This window comes from Bradysia coprophila, chromosome IV, assembly GCF_014529535.1.
Source record: "Bradysia coprophila strain Holo2 chromosome IV, BU_Bcop_v1, whole genome shotgun sequence".
Classification (NCBI taxonomy): domain Eukaryota; kingdom Metazoa; phylum Arthropoda; class Insecta; order Diptera; family Sciaridae; genus Bradysia; species Bradysia coprophila.
The window spans coordinates 6,832,580-6,847,804 of NC_050738.1; the positions used below are offsets into that span (position 1 = coordinate 6,832,580).

Below are 15,225 nucleotides of genomic sequence, written 5' to 3' on the forward strand. Positions count from 1 at the left end.
ACGAAATGTGTGAAAAAACACTGAAATTTTCCATACATTTTTTCCATTACTTTGTATGAGAAATTTTTTTTAACGACAATATCAAACTTTTTTGGTCCAGACAACTTAGATTAGATGCAAAAGCAACAAAAATGCGTTGGTTCCACTTTTTGGAATTTTTATATCGTCTGGGCACACCTAACAATATCGATATAGACAAAAATCGACATATAATTTCCAAGTAATACAAAGTCAGGCGAGGTCACTATTTAAATTAAGTGTTAGGTGTCGTTGTAAAGGTAATGACAGTGGCTTTCTAACGAGCCCACACACAATAAGTTTCAAGTTGGTGTCTTGACGTAACAGTCATTTGAAAATTGCCTGAGTTCACGACCCTGACATTTTTGCACCAAAATCGATTTCTATATAGCTTCAAAAAATTGTTTTCGAAAAAATTTCTTTTTGCAATGAAAGCTTATGCCATAAGCTCTCGTTAGACATGAATATATCCGATGCACATCCCATAAATGTTTTGGAAGAACCCAAAGACTGAGTGAACAGATTACGAATCTATGACTGACTTGGGAGCTGCGAATGCACTTACAAATCATTAAATCGGTCTCTTTGGATTATTCTGAAGTGAAATAATCCAACTCACCTTAAGAAGTGACCTCAGCATCTGTTAGTTACGTTCAATTTTTCATTAACCCTCATTTTCGTGGTTTTTCACATATTTCGTCATTGCGCGACCCATAAACCAACTCGGATCGCATCGGCCCCATATATATTTTTTATCAGTGGGTCATATAGGTTCGTTTTCCCCGGGGTCCGCCAACTTTCTCGAAACTTTTATTTTCCCATACGATTCTGGACCCCCCTACTTTGCATGAACCGTGGAACGGTTGGTTTTAAGCACTTTCGCTTCGTTCGGGTTTGCAACTCGCGGAAACGATGTATAATATCCAAAAAAGAAAAGTTTTCGAAAATCCTCTCTGAAGTGTTTGTGGTGTGAGTGGTTAAGTATTTGTCCTAAAGAGTTTTCATTCAGGCAGACCAAAAACGTCACATTCTCTCACCAGATAGAGCACCAAAACAACAACTTTTTCTCTCATTATTGCTTTCACTTTTTTACACTTTTGTAGTCACGCCACTTTTCGTTTCAACTTTGGCAACTTCATTAAGCTTCATCAATTTTATTTTGTTTCTGTACGAAATTACAAATTAAACGTTGAAACACATGGCAAAAAAGACTGCTGTCATAATCCTAATCAAAAAACCACGATAAAATTCGTTTAAAATTCCGCTTCGCAGCCTAAACGTGTTAAAAACCAACTATCTCTTCCCGTCTCTTATGCAAAATTCCGTCGTCCAAAGTTAGGAGTGCCTGCAAAAGGTATGCAGATAAAACTTAAAATTTGCTATCACTCTCATAGGCATGGTAAACTCACCATATAAAAAAAGAAAATCGCGCCAGCAGATAGAAAATGCCACAAGTCATGGGTGTCGTAAAATCCTTTCACAATACAAGGCGCATTCTTTGCACGGGATTCTGCAGGAGATAGATTCGTGTCGTATTTGTGCCTACCAAAGCACAAAACACCCAGAACTCCCAGCACAAGTGAAAGAATCAAGTAGATACAAGGTTGTATAAACTTCGTATTTACTTCGTCATGGTAGATCTAAAGAATTTTAGGATTGTACTTAGGTTAGAAATAGTGGTGATTATAATTATTCATGATTTTCGCTTACTTTCTTGATGAAATAAAATATGAAATAGATCATCATATTTCCAGCAAAAACGTAGATGAGGTACGTGGGAAAACTGCCGTTCCGTATCATCTGTACAATATCAATGACTACATTGAATGTAACCAATGGTCCTATGAGACATAGCCTTTCCATATTCTTGGGTTTTTTACAAGCAAAGCAAACCCCGCGTAACTCATTCAAAATATCGCATTTTTTAAAAAGACTAACATCCGTCATGCGTTCACCTCCTGAAACACACATTACACAATTAGGTGAATTTAGAAATTCATCGGAAAAAGATGTGTCTTACCTGCATATTCTTCAGTACCAACGTAATAAAGGTACACAGACACAAACCCGAGCAAGAAGAGGTGTAGAACAATGAAGAAAAGCTCGTAGATCTTCTCATTATTTGCAATAATTCCGCCCACATTCATAAAGGAAATTAGTGCTAGTAGGCCAAGGATGCTGTTACTATAGATACATAACGATTAAAAACGGTAGATATTTCCGTACTCCAACGTTAAATATTTCTGCAACAGCTATGTATACTTACGAGCATAACGGATCTGGATGTCTAAACTGATATATCTTGATGGTGGTCAGGATAGAAAGGATCAACATAAAAGAAGTGTCATATTGGAAGTGCAATGCTGTGGGACAAACGTGATACAGCGCGCTAAAAATTCCTTCTAAACCGATGGATACACCTAGAGCATAGAATATTCCGAACTGATGCACAACTCCATTTCCTAAGCCTTGCTACAATTTCAAAAATGGTACACAGATGTTTAAGAAAGTACTACAAACGTTGGTAGTATACTTACGCGAGTTTCCGTATTAGCTCCCGGCTTTTCTACTTTTTGCTGGTAGTCTATGACAAATATACAAAACGCAAATGCAAGTATAACGTAAACTATGTTGGAATATATGTGATTGAAATCATCCCAGCCCATCAAGCGATGGGAACACAAGTAGTTTCGATAACACAGGTCCGTTTCGCCAGTGAATTCGCTAATCTGGAAAATAAATCGAAACTATAAATGCTTCGTGCAATCAACATATACCCTTGATTACCCCAGATCACAGTAATCGCTGTCATGAATAAATGAATTTAATCGTAGCACAAACTATTTACCTTATGGTACGTGTACAGGAGCTGAATAGTAGGGATGCAGTAGAATATACCGATTGAGCCAATAAGTAAATATATTCTATCCAAAGACTTTTGCACTGTATCACTACTTATTAACTCTTTCATGCTACAAAAGCGGGTTGTCCGTTTTATCGATTCGACGCTGTTAGCATCTACTTGTTCTACATCGTTATCAACAAGTAACTCGGTACTTTCTCCACCACTAATTGACGCCGTAGGAGCGCTTCAAAATTCAAAATTAAAAGCGTCAAACTTATATCAAACGATTTTCATTGAAATGTGAGTTTGTTGATATAAAATCGCTATTTCCTCCGCTCCAAAAAAATTTTGACATTAGACCATACCTATAGAGTATACTTTCATTGCGGAAAAAATTTCAAATTTTCAGCGAGTGAGGTTACGTTAAATGCATTTGTTGAACTCGATAGATTTGGTGAAATTTAAACAAAAAATGAGTCTGTCCAAGGATGAAACAGGAGAGATCGCAATTTCGTCTGGTTTTATGGACAGACCATACCTGGTTTATACGTTAATTGACAATATTCTCATATCAGATTGCGTTTTAATTTTTTTTTTATTGCTAGCTTCAACCGGAAGTTCACTATTACATGTATGTCTACCCCCCACGGAAGTAATTCACTATATGTAGGGTAATTTCGGGATTTTTGAAGTTATTCATCGAATTAAATTAAAAAACACTAGCAACAGTGTTACTAGATCATCGGTAGTTGCTCAGAGATAATGACTAATAACTATTTCAGTAGGCAAATAAATATTTTCATTGATAGCCAAGTGGCAATCAAGTCTCTGGCCAATTACAGATTCTCATCCTCTTTAGCTTTAGAATGCAGAGATGCACTTAACTCACTGGCCAATAACTGTCAGGTCTGTCTTACTTGGATCCCGGGCCACAAGGGCTTCATAGGTAATGAAATAGCGGATGAGCTTGCGAGATCGGCGTCGAGTACTCCGTTGTTTGGACCCGAACCGGGCATTCCAGTTCCTCTCTCAACGCTTTACTCTCACATAAACCACTGGAAAGTAAAAGCATTCAAGAACGGTTGGGAGAATACACAAGTAGCGAGGCAAGCAAGAAACTGTATAACCATCTGCCCAAGATTCGCAAACTACTTCCTCTCCCTCAACAGGATAAGTCTAAAAAGATTAACGGATGTCCTAACAGGTCACTATGTTCACTAAACTATCACCTTAAACTGCTAAGAGACTCACCAGATTGCGATAGGTGCGGAGACAATGAAACTGCAGAACACTTCCTCTGCGTGTGTCCAGCCTTCATAATGAATCGCAAAAAAGTTCTGGGCAATTTTACCATTCAATATAGCTCCATACGTAGCATACACCCAAAATACGTCCTTGGCTACATGAACAGTACTAAGAGATATTAACAAATCCTGTGGGTTGCACAACAGGCCCATTAGAGGCCTAGGTGCAGAGACTCTCGAGTCTCACCCACTTTATCCTAATCCTAATCCTACTAGATCATTTTAAGAGCTTCCAAGTCTTCAGTTTTGATACAGACCAAATACTATGTGGCCATCTCGTTTCATTCGATTGAAACGTTGGTGATTATTCTTAATATCATTGTGGTTATAGTTAATGACAATAGAAATTTGAACATCGCACCATACACATATTGTGAAAACAAATATATGATTTTATAAAATTAGATGTAGTTTTCATTCAAGAAATTCGATTTGAAAATTGTAATTTTACATGAAGATTTCAAATATCGGACATAAGTATGTTGCACTTTCTTCCGCTACGTGTGCATAGTCATTTTGCGACGCCCTCTAAAGTGCATGAAAATCGCGAATAAATAGTGTAATTTGTTTACATAGCTGCGTCACTGTTGTTGAATTACCAGAAAGTGTACCTATCGTGAAATTTAGTTTTGCCTTGCACAAGTAAATTATATGTGAAAAATCATTGTCGAATAGGGTGTAGCGGTTTTACAAAATGTGTTAGTTCTTTTAAGGCTCAGCCGGAAATCCACTCAGCTGGTCCATCTGATCATTTTATGGAAGAAAAAAAAATTTCAAACTTTGATTTTGTGCTGCCGCCAGATCGATTTTTGAAAATTTCGTCGTTTTCGGTCCACGTCACATATATCGATTTTTTACGGTGGGTTCAGTGTACATAAAAAGTTGAGTCAACATGGTAATCTGATCTCCAGGCTTCACAGATTATTTTACAAAAAAGATCAAGTCTAAAAAATATTTTTTGAGTTCATGACTGATTGTCAAAGTTCCCCGATGGTGATTTTGAGACTTTAATCTCGCCACACAATTTGATGAAAATGTGCAAAAATGTAAATTAAACTTTAAATATGCTAAATGGACCCCGGTGAGTCAAACACAACATCTGATTTGAATTGGGACACCTAAATTTGATATTTATCTGACAAAAAGTTGTGTTTTTGGTACATGGAATCTTGGTGGCGAAAGTCGAATTACCTCAAATCAATAATTTTTTAGCTTAAAATGTATTCCCAGGTTCTGACAATGCGAAACCTTCAATTTTAAGCGTTTTCTAAGCTAATTTACGTACTGTTGACAAGTTCTAGAGCCAGTAGCTACGTCTCGTTACATTTTCAAATTTTAATGTATTTAATGTTGTACTCAAAAAATATTTTTTAGACTTGATCTCTTTTATAAGATAATCTGTGAAGCCTGGAGATTAGATTACCATGTTGACTCAACTTTTTATGTACACTGAGCCCACCGAAACAAATCTATATATGTGACGTGGACCGAAAACGACGAAATTTTCAAAAATCGATCTGGCGGCAGCACAAAATCAAAGTTTGAAAAAAAAATTTCTTCCATAAAATGATCAGATGGACCAGCTGAGTGGATTTCCGGCTGAGCCTCAAAAGAACTAACACATTTTGTAAAACCGCTACACCCTATTGTCGAAATCAAGTAATTTACTAAATGTGAAACCAAATTCGTGATAAATAAGGTCCAAATTAAGTATTCGTGACGTGAGTTTATGTGGTTATGCCTTAATCTGGCAGATTTATGCAAGGCTGTAAACTTGGACAGTTCACGCAGATTGCCATTTTATTAGATACGCGGGAACACACCACGTCCGATGATTTTACATGTAAAAAAAAATCACCACATCATCAACGCGACGAGAAGTGTACAGTCTTGGACTTATGTACATAAATATGGGCAATTTTTCTTCTGTTAGTAGTGTGTATAAACTGAACGCTCGGAGTCTCTTAAGAACTGTGAGCCCACAATTTAAACACAACTCTAAATTCAATTTCATTGTTTTTTTTGTAGATTTCATGTTTTCGAACTTTTTTTTTAACGAAGTGACTATTGGCAGGCGCCTGCCAATAGTGAAAATATTATTAATATGACTATTGGCAGGCGCCTGCCAATAGTCACTTTGATTAAAATGACTATTGGCAGGCGCCTGCCAATAGCCAAAATATTATTAAAATGACTATTGGCAGGCGCCTGCCAATAGCCAAAATATTATTAAAATTACTATTGGCAGGCGCCTGCCAATAGTGAAAATTTTATTAAAATGACTATTGGCAGGCGCCTATCAATAGTTTTTCTTATAGAATTTTGACTATTGGCACAGACGATAATTTAAAAAGGAAAATGCTATTCGCATTACGTATTCTAGAGCTTTCGAAACCAAATATTATTAACGACTTTATAACAGAATATTAATTAGATCAAATAGTCAGTTATATTAACCTTTTATGAATCATATGGTTCAGGCATGTGTTTTGTTCCTACTTAATCCTTCTACAGATTGTGTGAGGGAGAAGTTTAGTCTGATACAACTAAATTCATTTCTACAATTTGTAGGAGTAAAGATTTTGGTTTGTTCCTACAGAATTCATCGTTCTACAAACTTTACAATGAAAGAGTTTTGTTTGTTCCTACCGAATTCATTTCTCTACATACTGAGTAAAGGTGTTGTTCGGTTTGTTCCAACTTCCAACTGAATTCATCCTTCTACAAACTGTGTAAGGAAGGACTTTGGTTTGTTCCTACCGAATTCATCCTTCTACAATTTGTGTGAGGAAGGAGTTTGCTTTGTTCCTACTAAATTCGTCCCTCTACAATTTGTGCGAGGAAGGAGTTCGGTTTGTTCCTACTGAATTCATCCTTCTACAAACAGTGTAAATAAAGAGTTTGGTTTTTTTCATTCTCCTACAAACTGTGTGAGGAACGAGTTTGATTTGTTCCAACTGAATCCATCCTTCTACAATTTGTGTGAGGAAGGAGTTTGGCTTGTTTCTACTGAATCCATCCTTCTACACACAGTGTCAATAAAGAGTTTGGTTTTTAATTCTCCTACAAACTGTGTAACGAAAGAGTTCGATTTGTTTCAACTGAATTCATCCTTCTACTAACTGTAAAAGGTAAGAGTTTGGTTTGTTCCAAATTTACTCATCCGTTTACAAACTGTGTACAGAATGAGTTTGGTACTGAATTCATACTTTTTCAACTTGAATAAGGAAGGTTTCTGTATTCTTATTGATCAACTGAATTCATCCTTCTACAAATTGAATGATGAAGGTGTTCGTTTTTTTACTGAATTTATCCTTTGACGAAATACGCCTCATTTCGTCATTTTGTTGGACCTTGACCAAAGGTCACTTCCTCAGAATGTGCGAATAGCGAAGAAGAGGCTATTCGTATGTACATACATTGTGCGAATAGTCACTTTATAATATGATGAGATGACGAATAACGCGAAAGCGATACATAGACAAAAAGTACTAGCAGAAAAATTCAAGGTTCCAATGGGTCATCTCTAAACTGATCACAGCATATGCTGTGTCGTCTTCATTAATCTAGTACAAATAGTATATTACATTGGGTGCTGCGAAAGTCATACACTACATGAAGTACCAATTTTGTGTTACGAGACGAACTCACAAGTGTGTATTTAAACAACAAGGTTAGCTGATTGTCATTATCTGTTTGCTACCTTTTTGTAATGTCCACATCATTTCATAGAATAGGCGATTACATCTGGAGAAAATTTATTTAATAAACTTTTCTATGCAATTCTCAAAAGCTAATTAACATATAGATTGCTGAGAAATATCAGAAATTATTGAGCTGTAAATTTGAATAGTCCAGAATATTAAAATACACTATTCGCAGGCGGAGAGGTGTAGCATGTCGAGAATATTAGATTAGTTGGCGCGGCGCCAACTAATCTAATATTCTCGACATGCTACACCTCTCCGCCTGCGAATAGTGTATTTTAATATTCTGGACTATTCGCAGGCGCCTGCCAATAGTCATTATAATAATATCTCGCTATTGGCAGGCGCCTGCCAATAGTCACTTTAATAATACTTTCACTATTGGCAGGCGCCTGCCAATAGTCATTTTAATAATATTTTGACTATTGGCAGGCGCCTGCCAATAGTCATTATAATAATATCTGGCTATTGGCAGGCGCCTGCCAATAGGACCTACCTTTTTTTAACATACATGTAACAGTGCACTTCCGTAGCATCCAATGTAACCTACTATTACAATACATTGTTATATGCTTATTCACAGAAAAATCAAATTCTGAAGCGCACTTACGCTTCGCAGTAAATTACAAATTTAAAAAAATTCTACTTAATTCTATTCACTTTAGTTTTGTCAAAATACTTACTTGCTGTCGGAGTTCTCTAAGGGTTTGAAAGTTTTGTATACAATTATTGTAAAGCAGAGAATAATTAGCACGTACATCAGAGGAGATAAAAGACGAACAACAGAATCATCACTAGAATGCTCAGGAATAAACTGGATATTAATACGCTTTATTCTTTGCGCAGATTCCGGACGTATTGCTTCAATAGGAGTCCAATCATCGAGTACCATTCCTCGATAACTTTTACAGCTGTGATCATTATCCAAGACCTTAAACCCAACAAAGAATTCGTTCTTAAGGTCCGAATTCTGTAAGAAAATGTAATTTATTTTCCTTGAACACATTTTGTCATGTTGGCATATAGAGTACGGACCGAAACAGGTATCACTGCAAGCTTAGTCATTTGCTGCGAGTAAACATTAAAAGGTGTCTCTACGCCAGACTCTACCTTCGACAAGCTATTCGTGTTTAGTGGGTGACACTGAAATATACAAAATATTAATTATAAATGCATACATCTTGTCAATCTCAATCCTTATCTAAATCTTAACTAGTATAGTTCACACAACCGTCATTATCACCAAGAGACAACACATCTTTAAAATCACTAGTTCACATACCACAGCATGACCTTATGCATAGTATACACCAATAATAACTAAAACCTCTCATGCGCAGAATACTGCTGTTCACACAAAATCGACATCGAACTGAACAAATCGATGAGGCTAATCATCCGAACCGTCAAATCGAATCCATTGAAATGGTTACCAGCGATATCCGCAATCGAACCACCAGCCATTAGGAGCCAGCAAAAACTGATGACACTGTACCGGAAAATCGTGAAAAGGGATGATGTTCCGTTGCGCAAAAATGTTGCTTCGCCCAGAACTTTAAATACGTTTACGGGCGCAATAGGCAATAGGCCTAGGTGAGCTTGATTTTTTTTTATTCGACCTCTCTTGGACATGAAATGTTTTTAGTGGTTTTTGTAGAGGGCGGCACCACGAGTAAGAATAACATAACAAGAAAATATTTCGATGGGAAATTTTTTAATTAGATCGATTTTTCATTTTTTTGGGACCTGCGGTAAGCTTTGAAGACTGTTTGGACCCTATTAGTGACTTGTTTGATCACAAAAATATAGTGTTACGTATTATGGTCTCGAAAAACACTGGATCCTAGTTATAACTCATGTATTCATCAACGATCAAGTGTGCTATATGAATAAACCGAATCGAAGTGCACACCGGCAAGATTTGTGTAAAATAAGGAAAAATAAAGTCATTATTAGCGAACAGTTCGCGGGGACAACATCCCCAATTTGAGATCGTTTTCATTCGTAGAATATAGAAACGCAGAATTCCCAACAAGTGGCGCAGCCTGAAAAAACAAAAGGAAGTAATCCTTTGGTGGAAACGCTACGAAAAATCAGTGAATTTATTTGTGTGCGGTCATTCAAGCGTCGAAAGAAAAGTCAATACATGTAGAAGTGCTTCATGATAACTCATTAAGGAAACCGTTGGTGAATCGGTTTAGTTAAGTATCAACAGCAGTAGAAAACGAAAGATGAAACGAAAGCTCAAAACCAGGCGTTGGTTCACAGAAATCCAGTAGTTGAACATACAACCAGTCGTTTACTTAAATACAGTGGTAGTGGTTGACGTTGGTTAATGGTCGTGTTCAGTGAACACTCAGGCCAAGGTGGAGCCCAAAAGGCCAATGCTTTTGCTGATATTGTTCCGAGTAAAGTGAAATTTGTACTCGAGGGCAAAGCTTGTAGTCTACAGTGGACGGATGTGTAATGAATTGGACAATGATAAACGGTGACACCTGACTCCACACGATCGATAAGTTGATTCAATTCTGGCTGAAAATAATTGGCTTCACACGCTTCGAGCACTGTTAGTATATGGAGAAATTCAAAGCTGGCCGTACAATCCAGTCGTAGAATAAGCAATCAGTTTGTTGTTGTATGGCCAACAGTTGGTTGACATACTTGTAGATGGTACTCGTAAGAATCCAGTTTTCGTTTTCAGCTGTCGTTGCAAACGCTGGAACAGTGATGAAACCAGTCTATGTTTACAAGCTGTAAGTTTCGAATGGACATGGCTACAATATTCGAATACAGCTCTGACATGCAGCATTCATTGCACGGTGTAGTTCGGCAGCTCGTTGAATGTTCATTTTCGACTAGGTAAGTGACTTTGGGACGTTTTTGAATTGAGTTGATGACGTCGATTACGTTGGAGGGAGTCTGAGTAAGCTAAGGCCGTGCCGTTATTCGTGGAGCGCACGTAGTTTTTTGAGGGATATGAGGGATTCTAATATGGCAGGTAGCTTCGGAGAAATGGAAATCGTTCATACTCATTTTACAGCGGTTTTTTTTGTAATTTTTGTTGAGCTCGTTTATGTATCGTGAAATTGATTATGAGTATCTGTAATTTAAGTGTGAACAACTTGGAAATTTCTCGGAGTGACAGGTTTGAGTAAAGGAAAACTGCAGACAATGCGTCTGAGTGACAGAAGGCAAAATGCCACTGGTACTTGAATGAGTCGAGTACAAACGTAATTGCAAGCACCAACTAGTGTAGCAATTTAGTTGTGGACGGCAACACTACTTGTTGAAGGCTTACAACAAATTGTGGACTACGTCAACATGCTGATTGGAAGGTAACGATATTGGCGGCATTAAGAGAAACTTAGCTGATCAAACTTGGTAAAGAGTAGAGGTAAGATATTTACTGGGGATGTGGCCGGAGTCAACTCACCGGAGTGTGGATTGGACACAGGCAGTAAATATTCTTTCAAGAAGCCTCGAAATTTATCATAATAGATCGAGCAATCGGAATAATCGCAACATGATTAGAGTCTGCAATGAACAATCGAGAAAGTTTCAACATCTAAGAACTAATGACTCTGTTATGCGCAGTTCAGCAGCACTTATTGAGGAGATTGTGACAAACAGATGAAAGTGGGCATCTTGCTTGCATTGTGATTGAGGAATATCATACGCATATAAAATTATAATAAAAAAGATTGCGTCAAAAAGTGGCAGATGATTCGGCTTTCTTCCGTTTGAATTCCATTTTTAGGAATATATTTCACAATTTTTAAAATTTTCCTTCCTCAACATCTGCCACTTGTGACGCAAACTTTTTTATTATAATTTTCTTCCTAAAATTTTTCTGGTAAATTTTTGTTGATAAAACTTTCGCGTACTTTCCTCATCAGCTGCCATTTGTGACGCATACCTTTTTGCGTGTCGAACCTGTAAGCGTCACCTACACCGATATCAGTTCTTTTGTAAGTGGATAACAGGACTTGCGTCACACCTCCACTGTAAGTGGTTTTGGGCGATATCAGCTCTTTTGTAAGTTGTGCTTTTTTAGAATTTGGTCGCAGATAATAGACAATCATATTGTGCAGTTTGAACGAAAATATTCTTCTTACATAATTGTATAACTTTCTCTTTGATCTCTTTGATAAAAATAGAAAATTTGACGAAAATCGAAAATTTGACGCACTTAAAACGCTCATAGCTCCCAAATAGTCGACTTTTTAGGAAAACCATGAAACACGTATCGACTAGAATCTAAAACTCTATAACTTTGTCTTTTACACGAGGTTTCTATCTGCAGTATTTTCCGAGTTATGGCTGACATAGCTAGCACTTAAAACGCTCATAGCTCCCAAATAGACGACTTTTTAGGAAAACCATGAAACACGTATCGACTAGAATCTAAAACTCTATAACTTTGTCTTTTACACGAGGTTTCTATCTGCAGTATTTTCCAAGTTATGGCTGACATAGCTCGCACTTAAAACGCTCATAGCTCCCAAATAGACGACTTTTTAGGAAAACCATGAAACACGTGTCAAATGAAATCTGAAACTCTATAAATTTGTCTTTTAAACGAACTTTCTATCTGCCATATTTTCCGAGTTATAGGTCTCATAGCTCAATAGGTTAACACGCTCATAGCTCCGAAATTATAAGCTTTTATAAAAATTCCTTCAAATTAGTTTCTTAGAATTACGTCCTTAACATACCCTGAAAATTTCAGCCAAATTCACCGGTAAATTCAAAAGTTTCGTTGTAACAAAGTAACAAAGTAACAAAGGTTGGTAAAATTCATCAATTTCAAAATGTATGAAAATTAATTTCTTCATACAAATTTCTGCAAATTTCCAAGTTTTGAAATGTAATATCTCGGCCAAATCTTAACCTTATGAGGCGTGTGATAGCTCGTTGAACTCGTATGGACGCCCAGATTGCGAATAAAATACTTTAGGGGTAGTAGGAGCAAAGGGGGAAAAGTCAAAAAGTTCGTGTATATATGTTCCTCAGTCCTGCGGAAAAATTTTTGTAAAATTTTTCAGTGTGAACGGACTTGCGTCACGGCCCTTCACTAACGTAGGGCCATGATCCTCAGTCCTGCGGAAAAATTTTTGTAAAATTTTTCAGTGTGAACGGACTTGCGTCACGGCCCTTCACTAACGTAGGGCCATGATCCTCAGTCCTGCGGAAAAATTTTTGTAAAATTTTTCAGTGTGAACGGACTTGCGTCACGGCCCTTCATTAACGTAGGGCCATGATCCTCAGTCCTGCGGAAAAATTTTTGTCAAATTTTTCAGTGTGAACGGACTTGCGTCACGGCCCTTCACTAACGTAGGGCCATGATAAACCGAATCGAAGTGCACACGGGCAAGATTTGTGTAAAATAAGAAAAAATAAAGTCATTATTAGCGAACAGTTCGCGGGGACAACATCCCCAATTTGAGGTCGTTTTCATTCGTAGAATATAGAAACGCAGAATTCCCAACATATAGTAACTCTTTAGCCTGAGGTCTAAGCTTTACAGCGATACCAATCATGACATTCATGACTACCAACAAACATCTTTTATGAAGGAAAGTCATTCAACTAGGTCGATGTGAATTTTAGAGGCTTACTTTTATTTTCTGTCAAAAAGTATTTTTAGTTAATTTACATATTTTAAAAGATTAATAAAAGGTCGAAGGATGAGTTTGTATTTCATTCTGATATAATCTTTGTTGTTAGACCTACGTATAATGTCTCATTTTTCAGTGGAAACAATTATAATGTTGTAGAATTAGCTTAGAATGGCTATTGGAGTAACTACAAACGAAACAAAAGGAAGGTTTGTTAATTTTTGACTCGAGATAGTGCAATTTAATTATGGGTGCGATTTATAAAAAAACCTATTTCGAGTGAAAAATCTTCTTTCGACCTTTATTAACCCCTTAAATTATGTAATAGTTATTTATCTACCAAGGTAGGTATGAAGGTTTTTTTTCGCACTAGATGTCGATTGTCGATCCGAGGCGAAGCCGAGGTCGACAAGACGTCGTGTGCGAAAAAATACCGGCATACCTACCGTGGTAGATACAACGTTTTTCGCAATTTCGGGCCATAATCACCTTTCCAATGCAAAATATTACCAAAATTTCTACCAAACATTCACATGCAAACATGAATTCATTTGAACAATCAAGCAACCTGCACTATATACACATTGCAATGTGATGTATAGAGACGCGCTAAATAAAATCAAGTAGTCAATGCTTAGTATGTACGCTTCAACAATACGTTCTGAATAATTGTGTGACTCTGTAGCCGAATGGCTATGGTCGTTGCTTGGTGTTTGGAAGAATTTTGGTGTTGGGTGTTCAAATCCTGGTTTGTGCAAAGTTTTTATTTATAAAATTTAGTCTTTCTTAAAGGTACTAAGCTCTGTAGCGTGCGAAAAAAAGGTGAAAAAGCCCAAGTGCGAAAAAAATAATCAAAAGCGCACTGTGAAATAAATACCTTCAAAACGACATTAAATGGATGCATGGAAAGGTGATGATTATGGACCGGAATTACGAATACTTTATAAGAGAAAATAAACATAATCTACGTATGAAACAGCCTTTAAAATTCGCTGCGACCTAGTTGAATGACTTTGCTTCATAAAAGATGTTTGTCGGTAGTCATGAATGTCATGATTGGTATCGCTGTAAAGATTAGAACTCACGCTAAAGAGTTACTATATTTTTGTGATCAAACAAGTCACCAGTAGGGTCCAAACAGTCTTCGAAGCTTCTTGTTTAATTAAAAATTTTCCCATCGAAATATTTTCTTGTTATGTTATTCTTACTCGTGGTGCCGCCCTCTACAAAAACCACTAAAAACATTTCATGTCCACGATAGGTTGAATAAAAATGATCGCTCGTTTTTTTGTGATCTTTGGTTGTGAGTTTTTGTCTTAGTAATAATTGTTTGATTTCGCTATGACTTTGTAATTGAGTGTGTAATCACCATACGCCAAATAAATAAATAACTAAAACCAAGGTAAAACCTCACCCAAGGTGATTGTAAAGCAACAACCATGCAGATCTCATCTTCCGAATCCACTTTAACCACCACGTTTTGAGGAGTGTGTACGACAATGATAATTCTTAAAATGCGAAAGAGTACATGAAGCTATAATAACCGAAATGATAATTTTCATTTTGAAATGATAAAGTCGGTACTATAACCATAAAGATAATTAGCGTTCCTAGGAAATATAATTAACATTCCACAGGGTTATCATTAGCATCCTTCACAATTAGCTGAGTGGAATTTCAGCCGATTCTGACCGGAATCTCTACAGATTCGACCCGGAATCTCTGCAGATTCT

At 36.9% G+C, this 15,225-nt stretch overlaps 1 protein-coding gene and 1 long non-coding RNA gene across 2 annotated transcripts; one reads left to right on the forward strand and one right to left on the reverse strand.

Moving 5' to 3' along the window:
* Nucleotides 1-1,300: 1,300 nt before the first annotated feature.
* Nucleotides 1,301-2,989, reverse strand: LOC119066011 (SID1 transmembrane family member 1-like). Its single transcript, XM_037168229.1, has 5 exons — nucleotides 2,867-2,989; nucleotides 2,589-2,747; nucleotides 2,285-2,490; nucleotides 1,428-1,560; nucleotides 1,301-1,363 (listed from the first exon to the last, which is right to left on the reverse strand). The coding sequence occupies exons 1-5, from the start codon at nucleotides 2,987-2,989 to the stop codon at nucleotides 1,301-1,303; spliced, it is 684 nt and encodes a 227-aa protein (XP_037024124.1).
* Nucleotides 2,990-5,384: 2,395 nt separating this feature from the next.
* Nucleotides 5,385-13,665, forward strand: LOC119066809. Its single transcript, XR_005085798.1, has 3 exons — nucleotides 5,385-5,519; nucleotides 10,789-10,791; nucleotides 13,652-13,665. It is a non-coding gene; the product is annotated as an uncharacterized LOC119066809 (long non-coding RNA).
* Nucleotides 13,666-15,225: the final 1,560 nt, after the last annotated feature.